The sequence below is a fragment of the Lynx rufus genome, unplaced genomic scaffold, assembly GCF_022079265.1.
Source record: "Lynx rufus isolate CCGP_SWC_20201006 ecotype Redwood Valley unplaced genomic scaffold, mLynRuf1.p SCAF_37, whole genome shotgun sequence".
Lineage (NCBI taxonomy): Eukaryota > Metazoa > Chordata > Mammalia > Carnivora > Felidae > Lynx > Lynx rufus.
The window spans coordinates 2,306,820-2,328,937 of record NW_025814853.1 but is presented as its reverse complement, the minus strand read 5'-3'; the positions used below and the strand labels follow the sequence as shown (position 1 = coordinate 2,328,937).

Genomic DNA, 22,118 nt, shown 5'->3' with positions numbered 1-22,118 from the left:
GACGCTACCTGCTTGCCGACAGCCTTGCTTTTCACCTTGCCCACCTTCCTGCCCTTCCCCAGGATGGCCTTGGCGTTGCGTGGCGACAGGGCGATGGACAGGGCCCCGTTCTTCCGCTGTTCGGGGCGGGAGGGAAGGAACCGCGGTGAGGGGGGCCCCAGCCTCCCTGCTCACAGCCACCGCCGGGCGTGGTGCAGGCTGACCCGGAGTGTGAGTTCAGGGGTGCGGGGCAGGCTCACCCCCGGGCGGGCCACATGAGCGGGCAAGGGGGACAGGGTGGGAGCTCCTTCTGTATCTGACGCCCGCCCGCGGAGCCCAGGCCGGCCGGGGTGCCCCATAGCAGGGGTGCCCGCAGAGCCTACCCGCAGTCCCGGCTGGAGGACCGTGCTCTTGCGTGTGGCCCTCTTGAGGCGCTCGCTGGCCAGCTTGCTGCCCTCCTCACGGCAGGTGAAGGCGCGGGCGGGGCTGAAGAGGGTGTCCCTGCTGGGGGTGGTCCCCGGCTCCGCCCGCAGGCCACCTTTGGCCTTGCCCTTGGCTTTCTTTTTGCCTGGTGCGCCTGGGGGCCTGCGTCCTGGGGCCCGCTCCAGCTTGGTGCCCACCTTGGCCTTCACCGTGCGCCTCTTGACCTTGACCTCGCTCTCTGGGCTGGACAGGCGGCAGGCCCCTGTGCGGGGAGAGGGCGGCCGTCACAGGCGTCCCGGGTGCTGGGCCCCCAGCCGCCAGGCTGGCCCCAGCCCGCCCTGGCCTCCTCGTTACCTAGTAAGCCCTGCCTCTCCTTCTTCTTCTTGGCCTTCTGGTTGGCCTCCATCTTGACCACGGAAGAGGGTGAGGGCCCCAGCACGGCCACACTGGCCCCCCCGTGCAGCGCCAGCCCGGGCTCCTTGGGGGGTGCCTCTGTCCCCAAGAAATCTATGCCGTTCTCGCTGTCATAGCCGGCGCCTGGGGAAGGCAGAGCGTCCAGATGACTTGGTGTCACAGCCACGCCACTTTGGGGGCGGGGGATCTGTTCATCTGCGTGCACGTGGATGGGCTGGGGGGCGGGGTGGGGAGGGGCAGGCACCTAGGCTGGCCTCCTGGTGAGGGTGTGTGGACTAGCACGGGTTAGGGGAGGAGCCCCTCTCTGACCTTCCTTTCCCTGTCTCTATTTTCCTTTCTTACGCCCCGGGCAGTGGGGCGCCAGCCCGCGGGCCTGGGGATCCCCCTCCTCAGGGCAGCTCCGGCCCCTTACTGCCCTCCTGCTTCCTGCTTCCTCTCGCCCTCCCTTTGTTCTCAGGCGCGAGCTGGGTGCAGGCGGGGCGAGGCCTGGTGGGGAGGAAGCACCTAGTTCTCCAGGCTCCTGTCTCTGGACACGTGTGCCTGCTGGAGGCCAGATAACCCCTCCAGATCAGCCTGCAGGAAAGCCGCCTCCAGCCGGCAGAGGGGCTATTTTTAGCCCCCTTTCCGGGATGTATCCAGAGGCCTCTTTCTTAACCGTGGCTCTCGTGGCCCCACAGGGAGCCGCAGGGCAGGGTCTCCTTCCCCCGGCTGCCCCAGCGGGGAGGCTGTCCCCGGGTCCCCCACACTCCACAAGCCGCCACCTGGCTCTGATGGCCGTCTGGGCCCGGCGGTCCCGGCTGCGGCCCTCGGACCCACTCGCCTGCCTCGTGTGCCGGGGCCACCGCCGACTGGGCTGGGAACTTGGGCGTCTCCCTGCTGCCGCCACCGCCATCCGGCTGCGTGTGCCGGGCGGCCCCCGGCACCTTGGTGCTCTTGGCTCTGGACAGCTTCTTCCGGATGCGTCCCCCTGGGGCGGCCTCCTTCCGCCTGAAGGGGCTGAGGCCGGCAGGCAGCCCCTTGCTCTTCACTTTCGGCTTCAGCTGGGCCACCTTGTGGGCCATGGCAGACGCCAGCTCGCCCTGACCGCTGCTTCTCTTGCACCGGACCTTTTCCTGTGAACGGGAAGGCGGTGGCTGCGCTCAGCCCTGCGGCCTTCAGCCTGCCCTCTGCCAGCGCCGGCTCACAAGTGGCACTTCCTCGGCCCCCGTCCTCTGAAGGGGCCCAGGGGGCACGGGGCTCGGCCACTGGAGCCCAGCACCCCTATCCCCCGCTCCACGGCACCTCCCAGACCACCCACCCTACTTGAGCTTGGGGCACGGACGTCGAGGGCCCGGGTGTCTGTTCTGGGAGGGCCGGGCAAGGTGACAACATGCTCAGGTGGGGTGACAGCTGCCTCCAGGCCACCCACTGCACACGGGGTGCACCTGACATTGGGTTCACTGCTGAAGACTCCGTGACCTATAACACCGTGCACTTTTTCTTTCTGCTGGAGTGAGCATCGCCAGCACCAGTCACACCTGCAGGCCCAGGGCCGGCCTCTGCCGTGAGGCTCACCGAGCCCCAGAGCCCAGGGCGAGGCCGCTGCAGTGCTCACCGCAGAGGCCGGCTGCAGGCCCACGTAGACGCTGCTCTCCAGTCGGCTTTGCTTCCTCGCAGGCTCCTCGCCACCCCGCAGCTCAGCACACAGCAGGCTCAGGCTGGACCGCACCGCCCTGGGGGCATGGGGGCGCAGGTGGGCATGGGCCAGCTGCAGGCACGCCTCGGCACCCTGGCCCCGTCCTCGCTCTGCCCTTGCCCGAACGAGGCTGCGCTCCTGTGCCGGGCTCCTTGGAGCACGCGCCCTGCTGCCAGGCGGCCCGGAGGCCAAGCCAGTGCTGAGCCCCAGCCGCCTGCCTGCCGGCCGGTCCTCTCGCTGACCGGAGAGGGGCGGCCTAAAGCTCAGGGGCCAGGGCTCTGTGGCCAGCTGGACCACTGTGTGTCCCAGCTGTGGCCTCAGTCTTCACACCTGGGAAACAGGGACGGGAACTATTACGGCTCTCTGCAAGGGTGGGGGAGGTCGGTCCCGGTCCCGGGACTGGCCCTCGGTGAGTGCCAAGGCCAGCGGCCACCACGGTTTGGAACAAGGATGGTGTTAGAGAGGCTCCTGAGAATGGGGTCCCCTGCCTCCCTCTCCGCCACTGCCAGAAAGAGGTCGGGGCACAGTGGCCAGAGACACTCCTGTCCAGGGTCTGCCTCCCAGCCTCCTGGGACCCTGACTGCTGGGCTCAGACACCTGCTCTTAATCCCAGTTCTTGAGGGAGGGGAGCCTGAACCCCAGCACCCACATCCCGGGGGGGGGCCTGGGAGTCTACTGACACCAAGTCTCGGTTTCCCCATGTCCCACAGGTGTGGGGCTGGGCCTGTCACCTGCCCCCTCCCCCACTCACATGGTGTTAATGAAAATGAGTCACAGACAGAGCCTGAGAACCCTGGCTTTGTGGGGACAGACATCACCTTTCACCTTCCCGCCCAGAGAGGGGACCAGGCAGGAAGTCGGCTGTGCAGTGAGGCTGCCCCCACCCCCCACCCCCCCCAACCTTCCACTTCCTGCCTGGTCCCAGCTGTTGGCAACCACCGCAGGGCACGGCCCGCAGCGGGGGAGAGCCCGGGATTCAGGAGGGAGCCGGATCCTTGAGGAGGGAGGGCCCTGGACTGTGCGTCCTTCCTTGTCCTGAGGCTACTACCCTCCAGCCAGGGCTGGGCTTCGAGGGTCGGTGGAGGAAGTGTTGTAATGCCAAGTACCAGGCCGGGGTTTCCGGGGCCGGGGGCCTGAGGGCAGCTCGGGGCAGCCTTGCCAGAACTCCCTGACGCAGCCACTGGCTAGACTCCGGCCTCGGTGGGCCCTACCTTGGCCAGAGGCCCCGACAGCGCTGGCTGGTTCTCAAAGGGAGAGCCTGGGAGTCCCCTGGCTGGGGACACCTGGGCAGCGGGGGGAGGGGCAGCTCGGGGAGACGCCCCCCCCCCCAGCCATATGGCCTATCCCCGCCACCGCCCACAGGCGATGCGAACCCCCCTCCCTGTAACCTTCTCTGCATTTGCTAATGTTTTGTGACATAAAGCCCTGAGATTAATTTTTTGCCTCTGTCTTAATTGAAGGAACCATTTAGTGCCGATTTAACTATTATTACCAAATCATCAGGATTGATGCAGCGCGCACGCAGGCTCGCCAATCGCGTTTGGAGCAGCTCGTTGGATTTATGCAAATAGGTCTGCCGGGAGAGGCAATTTGTAGCCGGGAAGGACAATTATGCCCGGCCCGGGAGCGTGCCAACGAGTGCGCCGGGCGGGTAATGGATAATAACACTGCGCCGACAGCGTGCGCAGCACCGCAGCGTGACCAACGGCGTTACACGGTGCAGACAGAGAGGCTTTTCCGCAACGCCGCCTGGCACCCGAGGGGGCCGGGCGCGGGCAGGGTGATGCCACGGCCAGGTGTGTGGACCTGGTGTGGCCACGCGCCGGGCCCAGCGTGGGGCAGAGGGAAGGGGAGAGGTCTGCAGCGGGCTCTGTCCGTGGCTACAGCTCTGGGAGAGGGGAGCTGGGTCCTCACGGGAGCTTGAAGAGGGGGGAGGGCCAGCAGCGTGCGGACAGGGGCGTCGAGGGTACCCTGGGCCCACCCCAGCCCCGCCACACGCACCCCCAGCCCGGGGCACCCCACGGCGGCCCACGCACCGGGACTTACTTGACTTTCTTGCCGTCGCCCCTGGGGAGCTGGCCCCCAGGACGCAGGGCGGGCAGCAAGCTGGGGTACTTGCGCTTCCTCGGCCGGCCGGGCCCCCGCCTCGCGGGGCTGCGCGAGCTCTCCTCTCTCCTGCAGGCCACGGGGGTGGGGGGTGCTCAGAGGCTTGCACCCACCCTGGCCCCCCTGACAGGGGTTCAGCAGAGGGCACTGGCCTTGGAGGGCTGCAGGGGCAGGGCAGGCCCCCCCGACACTCGGGGAGCTGGGCCCTCACGTGGCCCAACGCGCCAGCCTTCCTCCCACGGCCTCCGGGGGCCATCCTGGACGCCAGCCTCCAGCCCAGCTCAGCCCGGGCGTGGCGTGCGTGGGGTGGCTCCCTGACCCCGAGGTGGTGGTCCCGGGCCTGCACAGCGGGGGGGGCCCCCCCACCCGGCCCCTGCCCGGCTGCCGCCCGGGGCCCTACTCGTGGTCGTGTCTGCGCTGGAGGCGAGCCAGCTCCCGCTGCTTCTCCTTGTAGCGCCGCTGCAGCTCTGCCAGCTGGACGCGCATCTCCACCTCCTGCGTGTCCAGCCGGTCGATGGCGGCCTTCAGGGGGCAGACCTGGTGGGCAGGGGCGCAGGGGCCTGTGAGCCCAGGCGACGCCCCACGGCGGGGGCGGCCGGCGGGGGTGCTCGGGGTGCCCCTTGGGTTGTAGCACCGGGGGCGACCGGGCCCCCCCTCCCCCCCACTCACAGGCTTGGTCTTGGGGGTCCAGGTGTCCTTCCGTTGCAGAATCTGCATGCGGGGGGTGAGTGTGGGAGCCCTGCAGGGGTCGGCGGCGGGGGGCTGGGCAGAGGAGGAGGGGCTGTCCAGGCTAGCGGCCTCCGCCAGGGACCAGGCTGAGGCCAGCGTGGCCAGGCGCTGCAGGTCGAATGCCAGCACGTCCTTTTCCTCTGCGGGGGACACGAGGGTCAGTGTGTGTGCGGCAGGCGGGCACGTACCGCCCCTCACAGGGTCTCTTGTCCGCCTGCATCTTGGTATGGCCCAGACCCTCCAGGCTGCCCGGCTCCCCCAGCCACGAGGACCAAGGACCAGGGTGAGGTGGTGGGAAACAGCGAGATGGGCACAGGGTCAGGCACCGAGCGCCCTGCCTCAGCTCCGGGGAGAGGACAAGTCCCCCCTGGCTACCGTGGGCCAGGCCAGTTGGGGAAGCGCCCAATCCATCCGATAGAGGCTTGTGGCTTATTCGGCCTCAACAGAAAGTGCCCGTGCGTTTCCTGCCCCTCCCAGATTCATGAAGAGTGGGGTGAGAGGAACGGCCCAGTGCAGGGTCCGAGCTGAGCCAGTGGAGGGCAGCGTCCATCCAGGGGTGAGGCCTGGAGCGGAGACTCGGGACGGGGCAGGGTGGCGGCGGAGGCGGGGAGTCGGGTCCCCGTGGGCAGGCTGTTCCCACGAGGAGCCACAGCCAGGGGGGGCCCTGCGGGGTCAGACGGCTGCTGGGGCTAAAGCCGTCCACGGCAGTTGTGCTTTTCAGGACCTACAGGACACACAGCTCCTCCGAGGTGGCCGGGGAGCCGCGATACCCCAGTGGCAATGAGCACATCTAACGCCCTGAGCGTGGCTTCTAATTCCACCTCCCAGGAAAGGAGCCTGGCTCCTGGGAGAAATGGCTGTTTCCAGGGGCAGGGGCGGTGTGTGGTGAGCCAGGAACACAGAAGGTGAGGGGGACACGGCGGCGGGCCCATGGGCCAGCTGCAGGGGCCGAATCTGACACAGCTCCAATCCTCCGGTTAAATAGTGAGAGTGCAGATTACAACCGACCGAAGAGAGTAAGAATCCGCGAGTCACAAACAGGTAAAATGCACGGAGAGAATGTGTGAAGAGACAGGGAGAACTGCTTCCAAGCACCTCCCTGCGAAATGCTCGTTAACCGCAAAGGGGGGACGCGGCCATCAGGGTGGGACAAGGCGGCGAGGCGGGTGCCAGGAGCGGAAACTTCTGGACGCCGGTTCTGAGCTGAGGCCACAGGAGGCTGTGTTGGGTGGCCCCGGAGCGGGAGGCTAAGGGGCTCTCTCCTCCTAGGGCGTGGGCTGCTCTTCCCTCTAGAAGCCAGGGCAGGGCTGTCCGGAAGCCCTACTTCAGCGACAAGTCCCACACGGTGTCCTATCTGTTGGGGTCACTGTGGTCACCAGGAAGCTCCTTTGCTCCCCTGCCCGGCCGGCCCGGCCCCGGTCCTCAGGCTGAGCCTGTTGAGCCGGTACAATCGCGTGGGTGAGCCTGGGGGGGGGGGGGGTAGGTGGGGGGGGGTTGGAGACGAGGCGGGGAGGGCTTTTCTTGGCTTCAAACAACACCCTGCAAAGCTCTGCAGCCCTGGGGGCTGTGGAGAGAGAGACAGCCCCACCCCATGCCCTGGGGTGTCTCTAACTCCTGTCCCTGGAAGGGCCTGGGGCCAGGCTACCCAGACAAGCCGCAGCTTTGCAGACCTGGATCTCAGGCTCACTCAGGAAAAAAGGGGCATCCACACTCGGGGACGGACAGGGCCTGGGCTCCCCAAACATCCAGGGTGGAAGGGAGGCTCAGGTGGCTCTCCAAGGGCGGGATGTTCTGGTGTCTCAGAGCTGGGCTCCTGGGTACAGACCTCCCATCCAAGACCAGGCAGACACAGGGTCTGACTCCCCGCCCTTCTCCCACCCCAGGGCTCAGTCTGGGGCTCAAGTCCCTGCATCTGGTGCGGAGGTCTGAGGGCCAGGCAGTGCCCCCACTGAGCCCCCCCCCCCCAACTTGAGCCCAGGTGGGGGCAGGCCAAGGGTCCTGCAGCTGAGGTCTTCTGGGTGGGGCTGAGGGGCTCTGAGCACCCAGGTCAGTGAGGTTGCCCATGAGCAAATGGCCCGGGGTTTGAACTCCTGCCCCACCACAACTCGGCTGCAAACCTGCCAACCTCCTCGAGGGTCCCTGCTTCCCAGGGGCCTTCCACCAAATCCCGTGCCCGGCCTGGAGGGGGTTCAGGGGGCCCCTTCTGGGGAGGAAGGGACAGGAGGCTCTGCTGTCCCTCGGGACCCCTGCTTCTGGAACGTACTTCTCCCGCTTTCTCCCTCTGTGAATCTTGCTGCTCGTCTGAGATCACAGCCAATCTCCTAATTCATTTCAGGCAAGGCGGTCATTGTGCTCGTAGGGAACAGCTCTGGGTCTGAGAGTGCACAGACTGGCCAGTTAACTGGGACAGAGGACAGGATGGGGCCTGGGTGCTCCAGGAGGGGAGGGTGGGGGCCTGGGGGTTCCAGGAGGGGAGGGTGGGGGCCTGGGTGCTCCAAGAGGGGAGGGTGGGGGCCTGGGGGTTCCAGGAGGGGAGGGTGAGGGCCTGAGTGCTCCAGGAGGGGAAGGTGGGGGTCTGGGGGTTCCAGGAGGGGAGGGTGGGGGCCTGAGTGCTCCAGGAGGGGAAGGTGGGGGTCTGGGGGTTCCAGGAGGGGAGGGTGGGGGCCTGGGTGCTCCAGGAGGGGAAGGTGCGGGTCTGGGGGTTCCAGGAGGGGAGGGTGGGGGCCTGGGTGCTCCAAGAGGGGAGGGTGGGGGCCTGGGGGTTCCAGGAGGGGAGGGTGGGGGCCTGAGTGCTCCAGGAGGGGAGGGTGGGGGCCTGGGTGCTCCAGGAGGGGAGGGTGGGGGCCTGGGTGCTCCAAGAGGGGAGGGTGGGGGCCTGGGGGTTCCAGGAGGGGAGGGTGAGGGCCTGGGTGCTCCAAGAGGGGAGGGTGGGGGCCTGGGGGTTCCAGGAGAGGAGGGTGGGGGCCTGGGTGCTCCAGGAGGGGAGGGTGGGGGCCTGGGGGTTCCAGGAGGGGAGGGTGAGGGCCTGGGTGCTCCAAGAGGGGAGGGTGGGGGCCTGGGGGTTCCAGGAGGGGAGGGTGGGGGCCTGGGTGCTCCAGGAGGGGAGGGTGGGGGCCTGGGTGCTCCAAGAGGGGAGGGTGGGGGCCTGGGGGTTCCAGGAGGGGAGGGTGGGGGTCTGGGTGCTCCAAGAGGGGAGGGTGGGGGCCTGGGGGTTCCAGGAGGGGAGGGTGGGGCCTGGGGGTTCCAGGAGGGGAGGGTGGGGGCCTGGGGGTTCCAGGAGGGGAGGGTGGGGGCCTGGGGGTTCCAGGAGGGGAGGGTGGGGGCCTGGGTGCTCCAAGAGGGGAGGGTGGGGGCCTGGGGGTTCCAGGAGGGGAGGGTGGGGGTCTGGGTGCTCCAAGAGGGGAGGGTGGGGGCCTGGGTGCTCCAAGAGGGGAGGGTGGGGGCCTGGGGGTTCCAGGAGGGGAGGGTGGGGGCCTGGGTGCTCCAAGAGGGGAGGGTGGGGGCCTGGGTGCTCCAGGAGGGGAAGGTGGGGGTCTGGGGGTTCCAGGAGGGGAGGGTGGGGGCCTGGGTGCTCCAAGAGGGGAGGGTGGGGGCCTGGGGGTTCCAGGAGGGGAGGGTGGGGGTCTGGGTGCTCCAAGAGGGGAGGGTGGGGGCCTGGGTGCTCCAAGAGGGGAGGGTGGGGGGCCTGGGGGTTCCAGGAGGGGAGGGTGAGGGCCTGGGTGCTCCAAGAGGGGAGGGTGGAGGTCTGGGGGTTCCAGGAGGGGAGGGTGAGGGCCTGGGTGCTCCAAGAGGGGAGGGTGGAGGTCTGGGGGTTCCAGGAGGGGAGAGTGGGGGCCTGGGTGCTCCAAGAGGGGAGGGTGGAGGTCTGGGGGTTCCAGGAGGGGAGAGTGGGGGCCTGGGTGCTCCAAGAGGGGAGGGTGGGGGCCTGGGTGCTCCAAGAGGGGAGGGTGGGGGCCTGGGGGTTCCAGGAAGAGAGGGTGGGGGCCTGAGTGCTCCAGGAGGGGAGGGTGGGGGCCTGGGGGTTCCAGGAAGAGAGGGTGGGGGCCTGAGTGCTCCAGGAGGGGAGGGTGGGGGCCTGGGTGCTCCAAGAGGGGAGGGTGGGGGCCTGGGGGTTCCAGGAGGGGAGGGTGGGGGCCTGGGTGCTCCAGGAGGGGAGGGTGGGGGCCTGGGTGCTCCAGGAGGGGAGGTGTGGGGGCCTGGGGGTTCCAGGAGGGGAGGGTGAGGGCCTGGGTGCTCCAAGAGGGGAGGGTGGGGGCCTGGGGGTTCCAGGAGGGGAGGGTGGGGGCCTGGGTGCTCCAGGAGGGGAGGGTGGGGGCCTGGGTGCTCCAAGAGGGGAGGGTGGGGGCCTAGGGGTTCCAGGAGGGGAGGGTGGGGGCCTGGGGGTTCCAGGAGGGGAGGGTGGGGGCCTGGGGGTTCCAGGAGGGGAGGGTGGGGGCCTGGGTGCTCCAGGAGGGGAGGGTGGGGGCCTGGGTGCTCCAAGAGGGGAGGGTGGGGGCCTGGGGGTTCCAGGAGGGGAGGGTGAGGGCCTGAGTGCTCCAGGAGGGGAAGGTGGGGGTCTGGGGGTTCCAGGAGGGGAGGGTGGGGGCCTGAGTGCTCCAGGAGGGGAAGGTGGGGGTCTGGGGGTTCCAGGAGGGGAGGGTGGGGGCCTGGGTGCTCCAGGAGGGGAAGGTGCGGGTCTGGGGGTTCCAGGAGGGGAGGGTGGGGGCCTGGGTGCTCCAAGAGGGGAGGGTGGGGGCCTGGGGGTTCCAGGAGGGGAGGGTGAGGGCCTGGGTGCTCCAAGAGGGGAGGGTGGGGGCCTGGGGGTTCCAGGAGGGGAGGGTGGGGGCCTGGGTGCTCCAGGAGGGGAGGGTGGGGGCCTGGGTGCTCCAAGAGGGGAGGGTGGGGGCCTGGGGGTTCCAGGAGGGGAGGGTGGGGGTCTGGGTGCTCCAAGAGGGGAGGGTGGGGGCCTGGGGGTTCCAGGAGGGGAGGGTGGGGCCTGGGGGTTCCAGGAGGGGAGGGTGGGGGCCTGGGGGTTCCAGGAGGGGAGGGTGGGGGCCTGGGGGTTCCAGGAGGGGAGGGTGGGGGCCTGGGTGCTCCAAGAGGGGAGGGTGGGGGCCTGGGGGTTCCAGGAGGGGAGGGTGGGGGTCTGGGTGCTCCAAGAGGGGAGGGTGGGGGCCTGGGTGCTCCAAGAGGGGAGGGTGGGGGCCTGGGGGTTCCAGGAGGGGAGGGTGGGGGCCTGGGTGCTCCAAGAGGGGAGGGTGGGGGCCTGGGTGCTCCAGGAGGGGAAGGTGGGGGTCTGGGGGTTCCAGGAGGGGAGGGTGGGGGCCTGGGTGCTCCAAGAGGGGAGGGTGGGGGCCTGGGGGTTCCAGGAGGGGAGGGTGGGGGTCTGGGTGCTCCAAGAGGGGAGGGTGGGGGCCTGGGTGCTCCAAGAGGGGAGGGTGGGGGCCTGGGGGTTCCAGGAGGGGAGGGTGAGGGCCTGGGTGCTCCAAGAGGGGATGGTGGAGGTCTGGGGGTTCCAGGAGGGGAGGGTGAGGGCCTGGGTGCTCCAAGAGGGGAGGGTGGAGGTCTGGGGGTTCCAGGAGGGGAGAGTGGGGGCCTGGGTGCTCCAAGAGGGGAGGGTGGAGGTCTGGGGGTTCCAGGAGGGGGAGAGTGGGGGCCTGGGTGCTCCAAGAGGGGAGGGTGGGGGCCTGGGTGCTCCAAGAGGGGAGGGTGGGGGCCTGGGGGTTCCAGGAAGAGAGGGTGGGGCCTGAGTGCTCCAGGAGGGGAGGGTGGGGGCCTGGGGGTTCCAGGAAGAGAGGGTGGGGGCCTGAGTGCTCCAGGAGGGGAGGGTGGGGGCCTGGGTGCTCCAAGAGGGGAGGGTGGGGGCCTGGGGGTTCCAGGAGGGGAGGGTGGGGGCCTGGGTGCTCCAGGAGGGGAGGGTGGGGGCCTGGGTGCTCCAGGAGGGGAGGGTGGGGGCCTGGGGGTTCCAGGAGGGGAGGGTGAGGGCCTGGGTGCTCCAAGAGGGGAGGGTGGGGGCCTGGGGGTTCCAGGAGGGGAGGGTGGGGGCCTGGGTGCTCCAGGAGGGGAGGGTGGGGGCCTGGGTGCTCCAAGAGGGGAGGGTGGGGGCCTAGGGGTTCCAGGAGGGGAGGGTGGGGGCCTGGGTGCTCCAAGAGGGGAGGGTGGGGGCCTGGGGGTTCCAGTAGGGGAGGGTGGGGGCCTGGGTGCTCCAGGAGGGGAGGGTGGGGGCCTGGGTGCTCCAAGAGGGGAGGGTGGGGGCCTGGGGGTTCCAGGAGCGGAGGGTGGGGGCCTGGGTGCTCCAAGAGGGGAGGGTGGGGGCCTGGGTGTTCCAGGAGGGGAGGGTGGGGGTCTGGGTGCTCCAAGAGGGGAGGGTGGGGGCCTGGGTGCTCCAAGAGGGGAGGGTGGGGGCCTGGGGGTTCCAGGAGGGGAGGGTGAGGGCCTGGGTGCTCCAAGAGGGGAGGGTGGGGGCCTGGGTGCTCCAGGAGGGGAGGGTGGGGGCCTGGGTGCTCCAAGAGGGGAGGGTGGGGGCCCTGGGGGTTCCAGGAGGGGAGGGTGGGGGGCCTGGGGGTTCCAGGAGGGGAAGGTGGGGGCCTGGGGGTTCCAGGAGGGGAAGGTGGGGGCCTGGGGGTTCCAGGAGGGGAGGGTGGGGGCCTGGGTGCTCCAAGAGGGGAGGGTGGGGGCCTGGGGGTTCCAGGAGGGGAGGGTGGGGGCCTGGGGGTTCCAGGAGGGGAGGGTGGGGGCCTGGGTGCTCCAGGAGGGGAAGGTGGGGGCCTGGGGGGTTCCAGGAGGGGAAGGTGGGGGCCTGGGGGTTCCAGGAGGGGAGGGTGGGGGCCTGGGGGTTCCAGGAGGGGAGGGTGGGGGCCTGGGTGCTCCAGGAGGGGAAGGTGGGGGCCTGGGGGTTCCAGGAGGGGAGGGTGGAGGTCTGGGTGCTCCAAGAGGGGAGGGTGGGGGCCTGGGGGCTCCAGGAGGGGAAGGTGGGGGTCTGGGAGCTCCAGGAGGGGAGGGTGGGGGCCTGGGTGCTCCAAGAGGGGAGGGTGGAGGTCTGGGGGTTCCAGGAGGGGAGAGTGGGGGCCTGGGTGCTCCAAGAGGGGAGGGTGGGGGCCTGGGGGTTCCAGGAGGAGAGGGTGGGGGCCTGGGTGCTCCAAGAGGGGAGGGTGGGGGCCTGGGGGTTCCAGGAGGGGAGGGTGGGGGCCTGAGTGCTCCAGGAGGGGAAGGTGGGGGTCTGGGGGTTCCAGGAGGGGAGGGTGGGGGCCTGGGTGCTCCAAGAGGGGAGGGTGGGGGCCTGGGGGTTCCAGGAAGAGAGGGTGGGGGCCTGAGTGCTCCAGGAGGGGAGGGTGGGGGCCTGAGTGCTCCAGGAGGGGAGGGTGGGGGCCTGGGGGTTCCAGGAGGGGAGGGTGGGGGCCTGAGTGCTCCAGGAGGGGAGGGTGGGGGTCTGGGGGTTCCAGGAGGGGAGAGTGGGGGCCTGGGTGCTCCAGGAGGGGAGGGTGGGGGTCTGGGGGTTCCAGGAGGGGAGGGTGGGGGCCTGAGTGCTCCAGGAGGGGAGGGTGGGGGCCTGGGTGCTCCAAGAGGGGAGGGTGGGGGCCTGGGGGTTCCAGGAGAGGAGGGTGAGGGCCTGGGGTTCCAGGAGGGGCGGGTGGAGGTCTGGGGGTTCCAGGAGGGGAGAGTGGGGGCCTGGGTGCTCCAAGAGGCGAGGGTGGGGGCCTGGGGTTCCAGGAGAGAGGGTGAGGGCCTGGGGTTCCAGGAGGGGCGGGTGGAGTGGCGACCTGGCCACGCATCTTCCTCGGTCCACACACCCCAGCGACTGAGGCGCCTGGCCTGGGCTGCAGTTGCAACGCCCACAGGGGACTCACGTGGTCTCCACGTGAGCGTTCTTTCAATGAATGGGCCGCGGTCCAGCAGGCATTCACATGCACAGACTGGGTGGCCACACACACTGGGCCCGGCATCCGCTCGGCACTTTCGTGCCAGCCACGCTCACGTGGTGGGTCTGGGCAGCCCGGGCCCGGCCCGGGGCTCCCCCCCTCACCCTACAGCCCGGAGCCCTAACTTAGGCCCTCCTGGGGTCCAGCTGGGAGTCCACGGTGGGTGCTCCCCAGCAAACTGCCCTCGGCACAGCGGTGGGCCCGTCTAGGTGGGCAGGAGGAGTGACACAGAGGCCTCTGGGGAAATTAACTTTACGAGAACATTTGCTTTATCTCCAAAGAGCACAAAAGGCGCCTGTGGCTGGCAGCAGAGCGCTTTATGCGTCAGGAAAACAAGTGGGCAAGCTGAGAGAACTCTGTTGGGCTCTGTCTATAAATATCGGCGCGCACGATGCCTGGCTGGGGGTGCTCCCGCGCGAGGGTTTCCTCAGGGGGCCCCTCTGGGGCGACTGCCCCGGCCGGCCTGTGTGGGGTCCCCATGGGCTCCAGTCCCCGTGGGCTCACCATGGGGTGGCACCAGGCCCTGTGCCCGCACCCTGGGGCCCCTCTGGGGCCGGGAGCCCAGAAGCATCTCAACCTGCATTCAGCCCCGGGACAGGAAGGACCGGCACCCCGGCCCTGGTGATATTGCGGGGGACACGTGATCAGTCTTGGACCACTTCCCCTGGGCCTGGGAGGCAACAGCCGGTGCGTCCTAAGCGGAGACCTGGCAGGCCTCGGGCCAGGAGCCACACAGGCTTTCCTCTGCCTTCCCGGAGGCAAGGCCCCAGTTCAGCCACCTCATCCCCCGAGGGTCTTGGCTTCCTCGTAATGTGACCGGGGGACAGCGTATGGGGACGACTGTAAGGCCCCCATGGGGCGCTGTGGACACTGCAACATACACGGGGCATGCTGACCCAGACTCTGTCCTTCTGAAACCACGGTCAGCGTGCAGTCCTGCCTGGCCCCGAGGGTCCAGCTTCCAGAGCATTCGCAGGGTGGTGCTTACCTCGCAAGGTGGGCTCCCTCCTTTGCTGCTGGATCTCCAGGTCGGCCAGCTCGCTGAGCAGGGCAATTCCATGAATCCCTGAGCTACAGGGCGAGGGGGCTGTGCGTGGGGGCCCAGGGGCAGCGGCAAGCTGTGGGTCCGGCGGGCTGACACCTGGCAGGTCCCCCAGGTCGATGGTGGCGGCCACCAGGGCGTCCAGGCCCGGGAGTGCCCTGGGCAGGTGGCTGTTCTTGGAAGCTGGCCCCCGGCCCTCCTCCTCCTGCAGCTCGACCTCCTGATACTCAGCCCCCTCTTCCGGCTTTGCTTCCCTGGGGGCCTGCCAATTGCCCGGCCCGGCCTCACTGAGGGCACCTGGACTCTTCGGCTGCTGCGGGGCCGGGGCGCTGGCCCCCGACGAAGGCCCTGGCCCCACCTCCGTGCCTCTCTCCACCGCGGCCCCCTCCTCTGCAGCCCCTCCCTGAGTAGAATGAGCCTGGCCGATGGCCTCGGGGCCCCCTCCCTCGAGGAGGGCCCCACATCGCAGTTCTCGAAGCCCCTCCAGTGGGCTGAGGTCTGCCGCCTTCCCCAAGGGTCCCCGCTCGGCAGGGTGGGGGGTGGCGGCAAGGTCCTGGGTGGCCTCCCTGGCCCCCAAGGGCAACCCCGGCTCCTGTGGGCTCTGGGGGCTTCGGGGGGGCAGCTCCCCGGGTAGTAACGTCCTCGCTGGCTCAGGCTGGACCCTGGGAGCTGCAGTTTGCATAGTTTTGGGGTCCGAGAGGTCAGGAGAGTGCACGCTGGGGGACAGGGAGAAGCCCGAGCTGGCCACAGGGCACGTGTATCCGGGAGGCAGGTCTGTGAAAGAGGGAGTGTTGTCAGGAGAGGGCAGCTGGGGGCACGGGTGGCCCTGTGCCAAGAGGGTGGCCTCAAATCCCCGACTGCCACCTGGGAGGGAGGGTCTCCAGCCTGCCCTCTGCCTTCGAAACAGGTGAGCTGAGGACAGGGAACACGTTACACTGAGGGAGCACCTGAGGGCAGGAGAGGAGGTCCCTGGAGCCAGCGCCCCCAGCCCAGCCCAGGACGCTCTCCCTGGCCAGACGGCTGTGACCACGTCAGCTCCTGCCGTGGCCCCAGGGGTCCACAGGGGTGTGCAGGGGCCCTCTGGGGCACGGCGTGCTGTGGCTAACCAGAAGGGGGGTGGTTTAAAACAAGATACTTGGACCAGGCTTTCTCAGAACCAGAACGAGCCGGCAGCCTGTCGGAGGCATGCCCCATTAACTGCATTAAAAAAAAAAAAAAAAAAAAAAAAAACCTAAGAGGAAAAAAGCTAGCAACACTCCCCACCCCAAAACCCAAACCCCCAAAAAACAAAAACACAACTTCTGTTGGCTCAGTCTCCCTATTGTGGGACGGGGGCGGGTTTTATGTTCGCCACACGGGTTTGCCGCGTCAACGTGGGGCCTCGTTCCGGGACAGCGAGAGCCAAGGGGCGCGGCGGGCGGGCGGTGGGCGGCAGGGGCCCAGACGGCTCCAGGAGGAGCTCCCTCGCCCCGCTTCGCCGAGACCCGGAGCCAGGGACGGGAGCCGGTCCCGCGGCTGTGCCCAGGTCCTGCCACCGGCCCCAGCAGGCCAGGCACTTCACTGTCCGTAGCCCCCGCTGCCGGTCAGCTGAGCCCAGCCCTCATCCCGCCCCCGTCTGCCAGGAACTGGGGAGGAGGAGGTGGTGGGGTCCCTCAGTGCTCGCCGCATGGGTCATCCAGGATTGTGGACGGGGAAGGACAAGGAACAGCAAGCACCCTGGGCCCTTCCTGGAAGGCCTTTGCAGGTGCCAAACCAGGCAGCCCCCTCAGTTCAGCTCTGCCCGCCCGGAAGTGGAGAAAAGCCTCCGAGTGGAAGGGGGCGGGCCAGGGTCAGCCCAGCGCCGCCCACTCTCACCTGGTTCCAACGCGCTCAGGTCGGCTCCGGACCGCCGGCCCTCCCCACTCTTGTCCTCGGAGCTGGGCAGCTTGGAGCCGGGCCCGGGGCTGCCCGAGGGGCGGACGGATAAAGTGCACGAGGCTCCGGGACGCGGTGGCGGTGGCGGTGTGGGGCAGCTGGCAGGGGGCTTCGGGGCAGGCGAGTGGCAGCAAGGGGACAGCTTGGCAGGGCCTATGGTGGCAGGTGAGGGGGTGCCCTTGGCTGTGGGGGTTAAGGCAACTGGCTTGTGGGCGGGCCTCAGGGTCTTCTCCTGGGTGGGCTCTTCCTGCTCCAGGTGGTGGTCCTCGGGCTTCCGCTGTTGGGGGGGAGGGAGAGGCTCAGCCGGCTCGACCCCCTGCTCAGGGCGTTGGGGGGTGGGGAGGCCCGGAGCAGAGAGGGAGGAAGGAGCCCCGGGTCCCCGCTGGGTGTGGCCTGGGGCAGGTACCTGGACGGGCGCAGCCCTCTGCTGCTGCTGCTGCTGCTGCTGCTGCTGCTGCAGGGCATAGAGCTCTTGCTGGCGCAGGAGCTGGGACCGCGAGTACACGGGGAGCTGGCCGGGGTGCTGCACGTGGGAGGCGGGGCCCCGGCCCCCATACATGGGGGGCCACAGTGAGGCCTGGTCCATGACGTCAGCTGCGGGCAGGGCCAGAGGAACCATCAGACAGACGGGCCAGGACGGGGCCCTGCGCCCCGTGGCCCCAGCCCCCTGAGCCGGCCCCTTCCCCGCCCCTCACTTACCTCGCGCCTGCTTCCTGGGCCTGGGCCACGGGCGGGCGGCCCCACCTCACTGTCCCCACGGCCGTGTGGGCTGCTCCCTTCTCCAGACCCACTGCCCACACCCCCCTCCCCATACAAACAGCCGGCCCGGGAGGCTCTTACCAAGCGCGTGGGGGGCTGTGTGGGGCGTGGGCTCCGAGGGCAGAATGACGAGCTGTGCAGGGCTGTCCTGGGAGAGGGGGAAGACGGAGGGTATGGAGCCGGGCACAGAGGCGGCGAAGCCGGGGGGCAAGTTCTGGTGCAGGGCGGGGTGCCCGAGGCCTGGGGAGACAAGGCCCGGTCACCAGGGCGCGTGCAGCACCGGGTCCTGACGCTCTCGGGCCTCCCACACCAGGCTGAGGACCGTCCAGCCCGGTCAGGACGCATGCCCCGCCCCAGGCATCCTGGCTGTCCCTCCCACCCCCCCACCCCCCCCCCCGCCACCTGCCCTGGGAGCACTGACCGTAGGAATGCCCCCCCATCCACAAAGAGGGGCTGCGGGTGCGGGGCAGCCACGGGGGGTGGGCGGGGTGGGGGTGGGGGGCTGGGTCCCCGCCCAGCTGGCTGTTCTGCAGCGAGGAGCCGCTGGCGATCATGAGATGAGGGGCCAGGTCTCCGGGGCAGCCGCCGGGCGGGTGGATCCGGGAGAACTCCAGGCGGTCCTTGTCCCTGTGCATCACCGAGGGTGGAGGGGGCTCAGCCCAACCGCCTGGCCACCTACCCACCTCCTCCACCCCATCCTGTGGACATCAACCTTGGAGGAGGGAGTGAGGCTCAGAAGGTCCCAGGTACACCACAGGATAGGGCGGGCCTCAGTATTGGGGGCCTCCTTCCCCACAGGGGCCCCGACAGCAGAGGGAAAAGTTCGCAGAGCTCCCCTCGACACGGGCAGAAACCCCAGCAAACCCGGGGTGGGGGTAGGCAGACCCGCCCGAATCAGGCCACAAAGCCTGACCCCCGCCCCCGCGGCAGCTGAAGCCCTGTTCTCACTGAAGCAGGAGCTCCCGGCCGGCGAGCCCCAGGCGGTCCTCGGACAGGCGTGCCCTTTCTTCCTCAGCCTCCAGGTCCAGCACGTGGGTGGAGCGGGGCCCAGCTCCTGCTGCGGACATGGCAGAAGGGACAGGGGCTCGGGCGGCCGGAGAGCCAGAGGCTAAAGCAAGCAGGGCAAGGGGGTGACAAACCGAGGGAGGGTCTCCCGCCCCATGGGCCTCGGGGGTTCTGCCGAAGGCAGGTGTGGGGAGTGGCGGCTTCGAGGGATGGGGGCGGGCCGGTCAGCCCAGCGAGGGACGGGACCGAAGACGTGGGGCGGGGACGGCGGGTGAGTCCAGGGCCCGCCCTCTGTGAGCTCCGGATGGGCAGAGGAGAGCAGGCCGGCCACACTCCCCGTCTCCCTCCCTGCGCAGGGGCCTACCTTTGAATGCAGGGGCTGCCCGGCCCTGCCGCCCGGTGTTGGTGCCGTAGGCCGTCTCGGGCCGGCTCACCGTGTCCTTCTGCCGGGACAAGGCCACCGCGATGCCCACGGGAGGCTGCCTCACTTCCGCGTCACCGTGTGGGGTGTCGTGTTCCCGGCTTCGGGCACAGTCGGGCCTCTCTGCCTCGCCCGGGGCCTGGGCTGGGCCTTTGGAGGCGGGGAACTTCACATCCTGCTGGGCACAGCTGGCCTTGAGGCCACCCAGGCCCACGAAGGGTGCCTTCTGGCCGACGACCAGCGCTTGGTTGCTGTATTTGAGCAGGTTCTTCATGGCCGAGACCTCATCGGGTGGGGCGGGCAGATCCTGGGGCAGGAGTGCGGCCTGCTGCAGGCTGCCGCTAAAGGGGTCCAGGTAGGTGCCAGCCTTATGCTCCTCGCTGATGGCCATGGCAGTGCCCTGGCCCGACTGGATGCTCCATGGGGGCAGGTGGGGCCCACCATAGCCCAGAGACGCCAGTTCCAGGGACGCGCGCTTGGCTTCGGCCCCACTGCCCCCTGGCTCCACCTCGGGGGTCACCAAGTGCTGCTGATGCCGGACCCGGGCCACCTTCTGGGCCCCAGGGGGACCGGAGGGGGCCTCCTTGCTGGCGGTCTTATCTAAAGTGCAGCAGGCCTGGGCGACCTTCCCACCCAGCGGGTCCTGGTGACTCGGCCGGGCACAGTCCTGTGAGCGGGCAGGCAGCTCGAAGTAGCCACTTTTGTCCAGACCACCTTTGGGGAGCCCGGAGAAGGGGGTCTCGGGGCCTGTGCTGTTGAGATACTCCAGGCCCTTTAGCCGGGGGTTGAGAGCCGCCTCGAAGCCCCCAGGCCGCCGCTCGGCCTTGCCCTCGGCCTTCAGGTGAGTGTAGGAGACCCCATAGGGCACAGCGTGTTCAGGGGCCAAGGCCCCCTCGAGGTGCCGGTCTTTGCCGTCACCTGCCACCGCACAGGCCTCGGCTGCCTGAAAGGGGCGGCTCTTGTCGGCCAGGTGTCCCACGGAAGGCACGAAGGTGGGCCCGCTGGCCTTCAGGTCTCGGGGGACTTTGTCCTGCAGCGGGCAGAGCCCGTCCGGGCCCGCGTGCAGCTGCAAGCAGGGGAAGGAGCCGGTGGCCGTGCTGAGGGGCGGGGGCGGCCCGGCGGGCAGGCCAGACGGCACCGCGTAGGACGCGGCCTGGCACCGCGTCTGCCGCCTCTCCAGGCCCTCGCTGAAGGCCGGCCCGGGCTCTGCGGGGCCCGCCGCCTCCTTGGTGCAGCGTCCGGAGGCCGCGACGCCCACGCCGGGCCTCACCAGCATGCCCCCCGCGCAGCTGGCCAGCGAGGCCTTGCCCGTCTCGCCGTTGAGCACCTTGGTGTTGAGGAGGCAGGAGGCGAGGTGCTTGGGGCGGCCCTCGCAGGCGCCCCGGGGCGCCCCGCCGCCGTCCTTGCAGTGGCCGTCTGCCGGCATGGGCAGCACGAGCTTGTGCCGCTCCTTGCCGCCGTCCTCCTCCCCCGCTGCCGGCCTCTCCTTGCCCTCCGCAGCCTTGCCGGCCTTCTCTCTGCCCAGCTCTCTGCCCATGAGGAAGCGGTCGAACTCCTTGGCACCCTTCTGCAGGGGGCCAGCCTCGCCTCGGTCGCGGCTACAGGAGCTGATGGGGTGGCCGGGGGCGGCTCGGGCCACGCCGGGGAAGTTGTGGTTGGCAGGCAGGAGGGTGGGCTGGGGGGGCAGGTTGCGCAGGTAGAAGTTATCTGCGTGCCGAGAGAACCGCGCGGTCACCGGAGGGCTGGGGGACTTCCCCAAGACACAGGCTCCAGGAGCCTGTCCACCGCCTGCTGGCAGTTACCTTCTGAGAAGGTTTCAAGTTGTAAAAGAGACCTCACGTCGGGTCCACCCCTTTAACCGTGTTTAAGTGCGCCGTCGGCTGGCACTGCGAACCTTCACGGTGCCGTGCAGTCGCCACCACCGTCCGTCTCCAGAACTTTATCGTCGTTCTGTCCCCGGGTAAACACTAACTCCCTCTCCCTAGGAAGGTTCTGACTCGCGTTCGGCCCCCCGGGAGGTGGGAGCTGCAAATGGCCCGGGGCCCCTGCCCTGCCCGGCGCCCACAGGCCCAGCGCCCACAGGGATTAGAGCCGGGAGGGGTACGGGGCCACAGGCATCTCCCCCGCCCCAGGCAACGCCAGGGCCTCGCAATCGGCCATCAGAACCTTAAAAGCAGGGGAGGTCGCTGACTCATGGTTCGGGGCTGTCTAAGTGGCCGGTGGCACACAGCATGTGGCGTGATGTGGTCACCACACCGCTGGCTGTGCCCGGACACCCGGCCACTGCAAGCGGGACCGTGCACTGTGGACTGCGAAGTGCCCGTCTCTGACTAGGCCCCTGTAAGGGCTAAGACCCAGGAGAAAGTGAGGCCAAGTCTGAGGATGGGCTGGGGGCGGAGGACCCCGCTCGCCTACCTCCTGAACGCCCTGGCAGGCCCCCAGCTCCTCTCTGCATGTTAACTGTGGGCACCTCAGGCCGGGGGATCTGGGGATGCTTTGAAGGGAGAAGAGGAAGTGAGCGCAGCTGGCAGCCCCCACAGCTCTGGGCCCATGGAGGCTGGCGGTGGGTGGTGGGCAGTAGGGGGCAGTGTACCCCCAGCTCCCTGGGCCAGCCCTTCCAGCCTGGGGCCACGCTCTCTATGTGGGTCCCAGGCTGGCCCTGGGGTCGCCCGCTCCTCCCAAAGCTGGGCTCCTGTCTCTGTGGACCTGGGGTACCCCGAGGGGGCAGACAAGGGGGAACAAAGAAACATTTGGAACTTGTAAAACTGTCCTCATGCACATAAGTTCCTTGTCAATTTCCTGCTAATTAAAACTGGCAGGGAGGGGGGCAGGGGGCGGGGCGCTGGGGAAGAGTAGTCTGGGTGAAACCTAATTAGCTTGATTTCCGAAACCAAAACATCTTGGGTGGGGCTCCACCACAGCACTGAAAGCCGAGAGGCCACGAGCGCCCCATTACTGCAAGGGCAGTTCTGGGCTCGGGGTCACTGGGTCAGGCTGTCGCCCCTGACAAATGCTGTCAAAACGGCTGCACGCGTGGGAGTTTGGGGGACCCCGCCTGGGGCCGGTGGGGGCTGTCCTCTGGCTGGGTAGCAGAGCACCTGGCCCCACATGCGGGAAACCTGGTTTCCGGGGAGCATCCCTCACCTACCCATCTCCTGGGGCAGGGGGTGGCGGGCTTTCCTGGCCCTGGCACAGGCCGACCCTTGTCCGAATCAATCCCAGCCAGCCCATCCTCGGCTGGGTCAAGGCCAAAGCTTTCCGGCCCTCAGCTGCCCCGCCCGGCCCAAAGGCACAAGACACAGCAATGTCCGGGAGTGGGAAGCTTGTTGGGAGAAAGGACTGGGGCAGGGCTAAGAGGACATGAGCACTGGCCATAGGCTCCACCCCAAAACTGCCTCACTGGGGGTCACCTTGCTGGGGGCCTCCCTTCCTTCCCTGAGGCCCCCTTCAGCACACTCTGATTGAACTGCTAGGTCCTGAAGCCCAGCCCGGTGTCCCGTCCATCAGCCAGACCCTGCTGGGTGCTTTGTGGTCCCCTCCTCTGCCTCCACTGAGGGCCCCAGGCTTGGGGCTCCTTGGGATCCCCGGAGCTGTGTGTGTCCTCACCCAGCTTGGCCCCTCTCCCTGGGCTGGCTCAACCTGTCCCCCACCATGTGTGTCCAGCCACCTCCTGGATACCCCTGGGAAAGTGCCTCTGTGTGGAAGACGAACTCACCCCTCCCCTCTGAACTGCTCCCCCACAGGTGCACCCCT

At 69.1% G+C, this 22,118-nt stretch overlaps 1 protein-coding gene across 1 annotated transcript in view; it reads right to left on the bottom strand.

Moving 5' to 3' along the window:
• Positions 1 to 22,118, bottom strand: part of BAHCC1 (BAH domain and coiled-coil containing 1) — a 46,418-nt gene that overhangs the window by 5,147 nt on the left and 19,153 nt on the right. The window contains exons 4-18 of the mRNA XM_047093924.1: positions 18,309 to 20,072; positions 17,888 to 17,996; positions 17,361 to 17,566; positions 17,021 to 17,179; positions 16,587 to 16,774; positions 16,121 to 16,457; positions 14,213 to 15,040; positions 5,267 to 5,466; positions 4,998 to 5,134; positions 4,538 to 4,666; positions 2,411 to 2,528; positions 1,637 to 1,928; positions 757 to 939; positions 363 to 664; positions 9 to 116 (exon numbers count right to left, since the gene is read on the bottom strand). Coding sequence (XP_046949880.1) covers positions 9 to 116; positions 363 to 664; positions 757 to 939; positions 1,637 to 1,928; positions 2,411 to 2,528; positions 4,538 to 4,666; positions 4,998 to 5,134; positions 5,267 to 5,466; positions 14,213 to 15,040; positions 16,121 to 16,457; positions 16,587 to 16,774; positions 17,021 to 17,179; positions 17,361 to 17,566; positions 17,888 to 17,996; positions 18,309 to 20,072 — 5,060 coding nt within the window. The remainder of the gene's footprint in view (positions 1 to 8; positions 117 to 362; positions 665 to 756; positions 940 to 1,636; positions 1,929 to 2,410; positions 2,529 to 4,537; positions 4,667 to 4,997; positions 5,135 to 5,266; positions 5,467 to 14,212; positions 15,041 to 16,120; positions 16,458 to 16,586; positions 16,775 to 17,020; positions 17,180 to 17,360; positions 17,567 to 17,887; positions 17,997 to 18,308; positions 20,073 to 22,118) is intronic.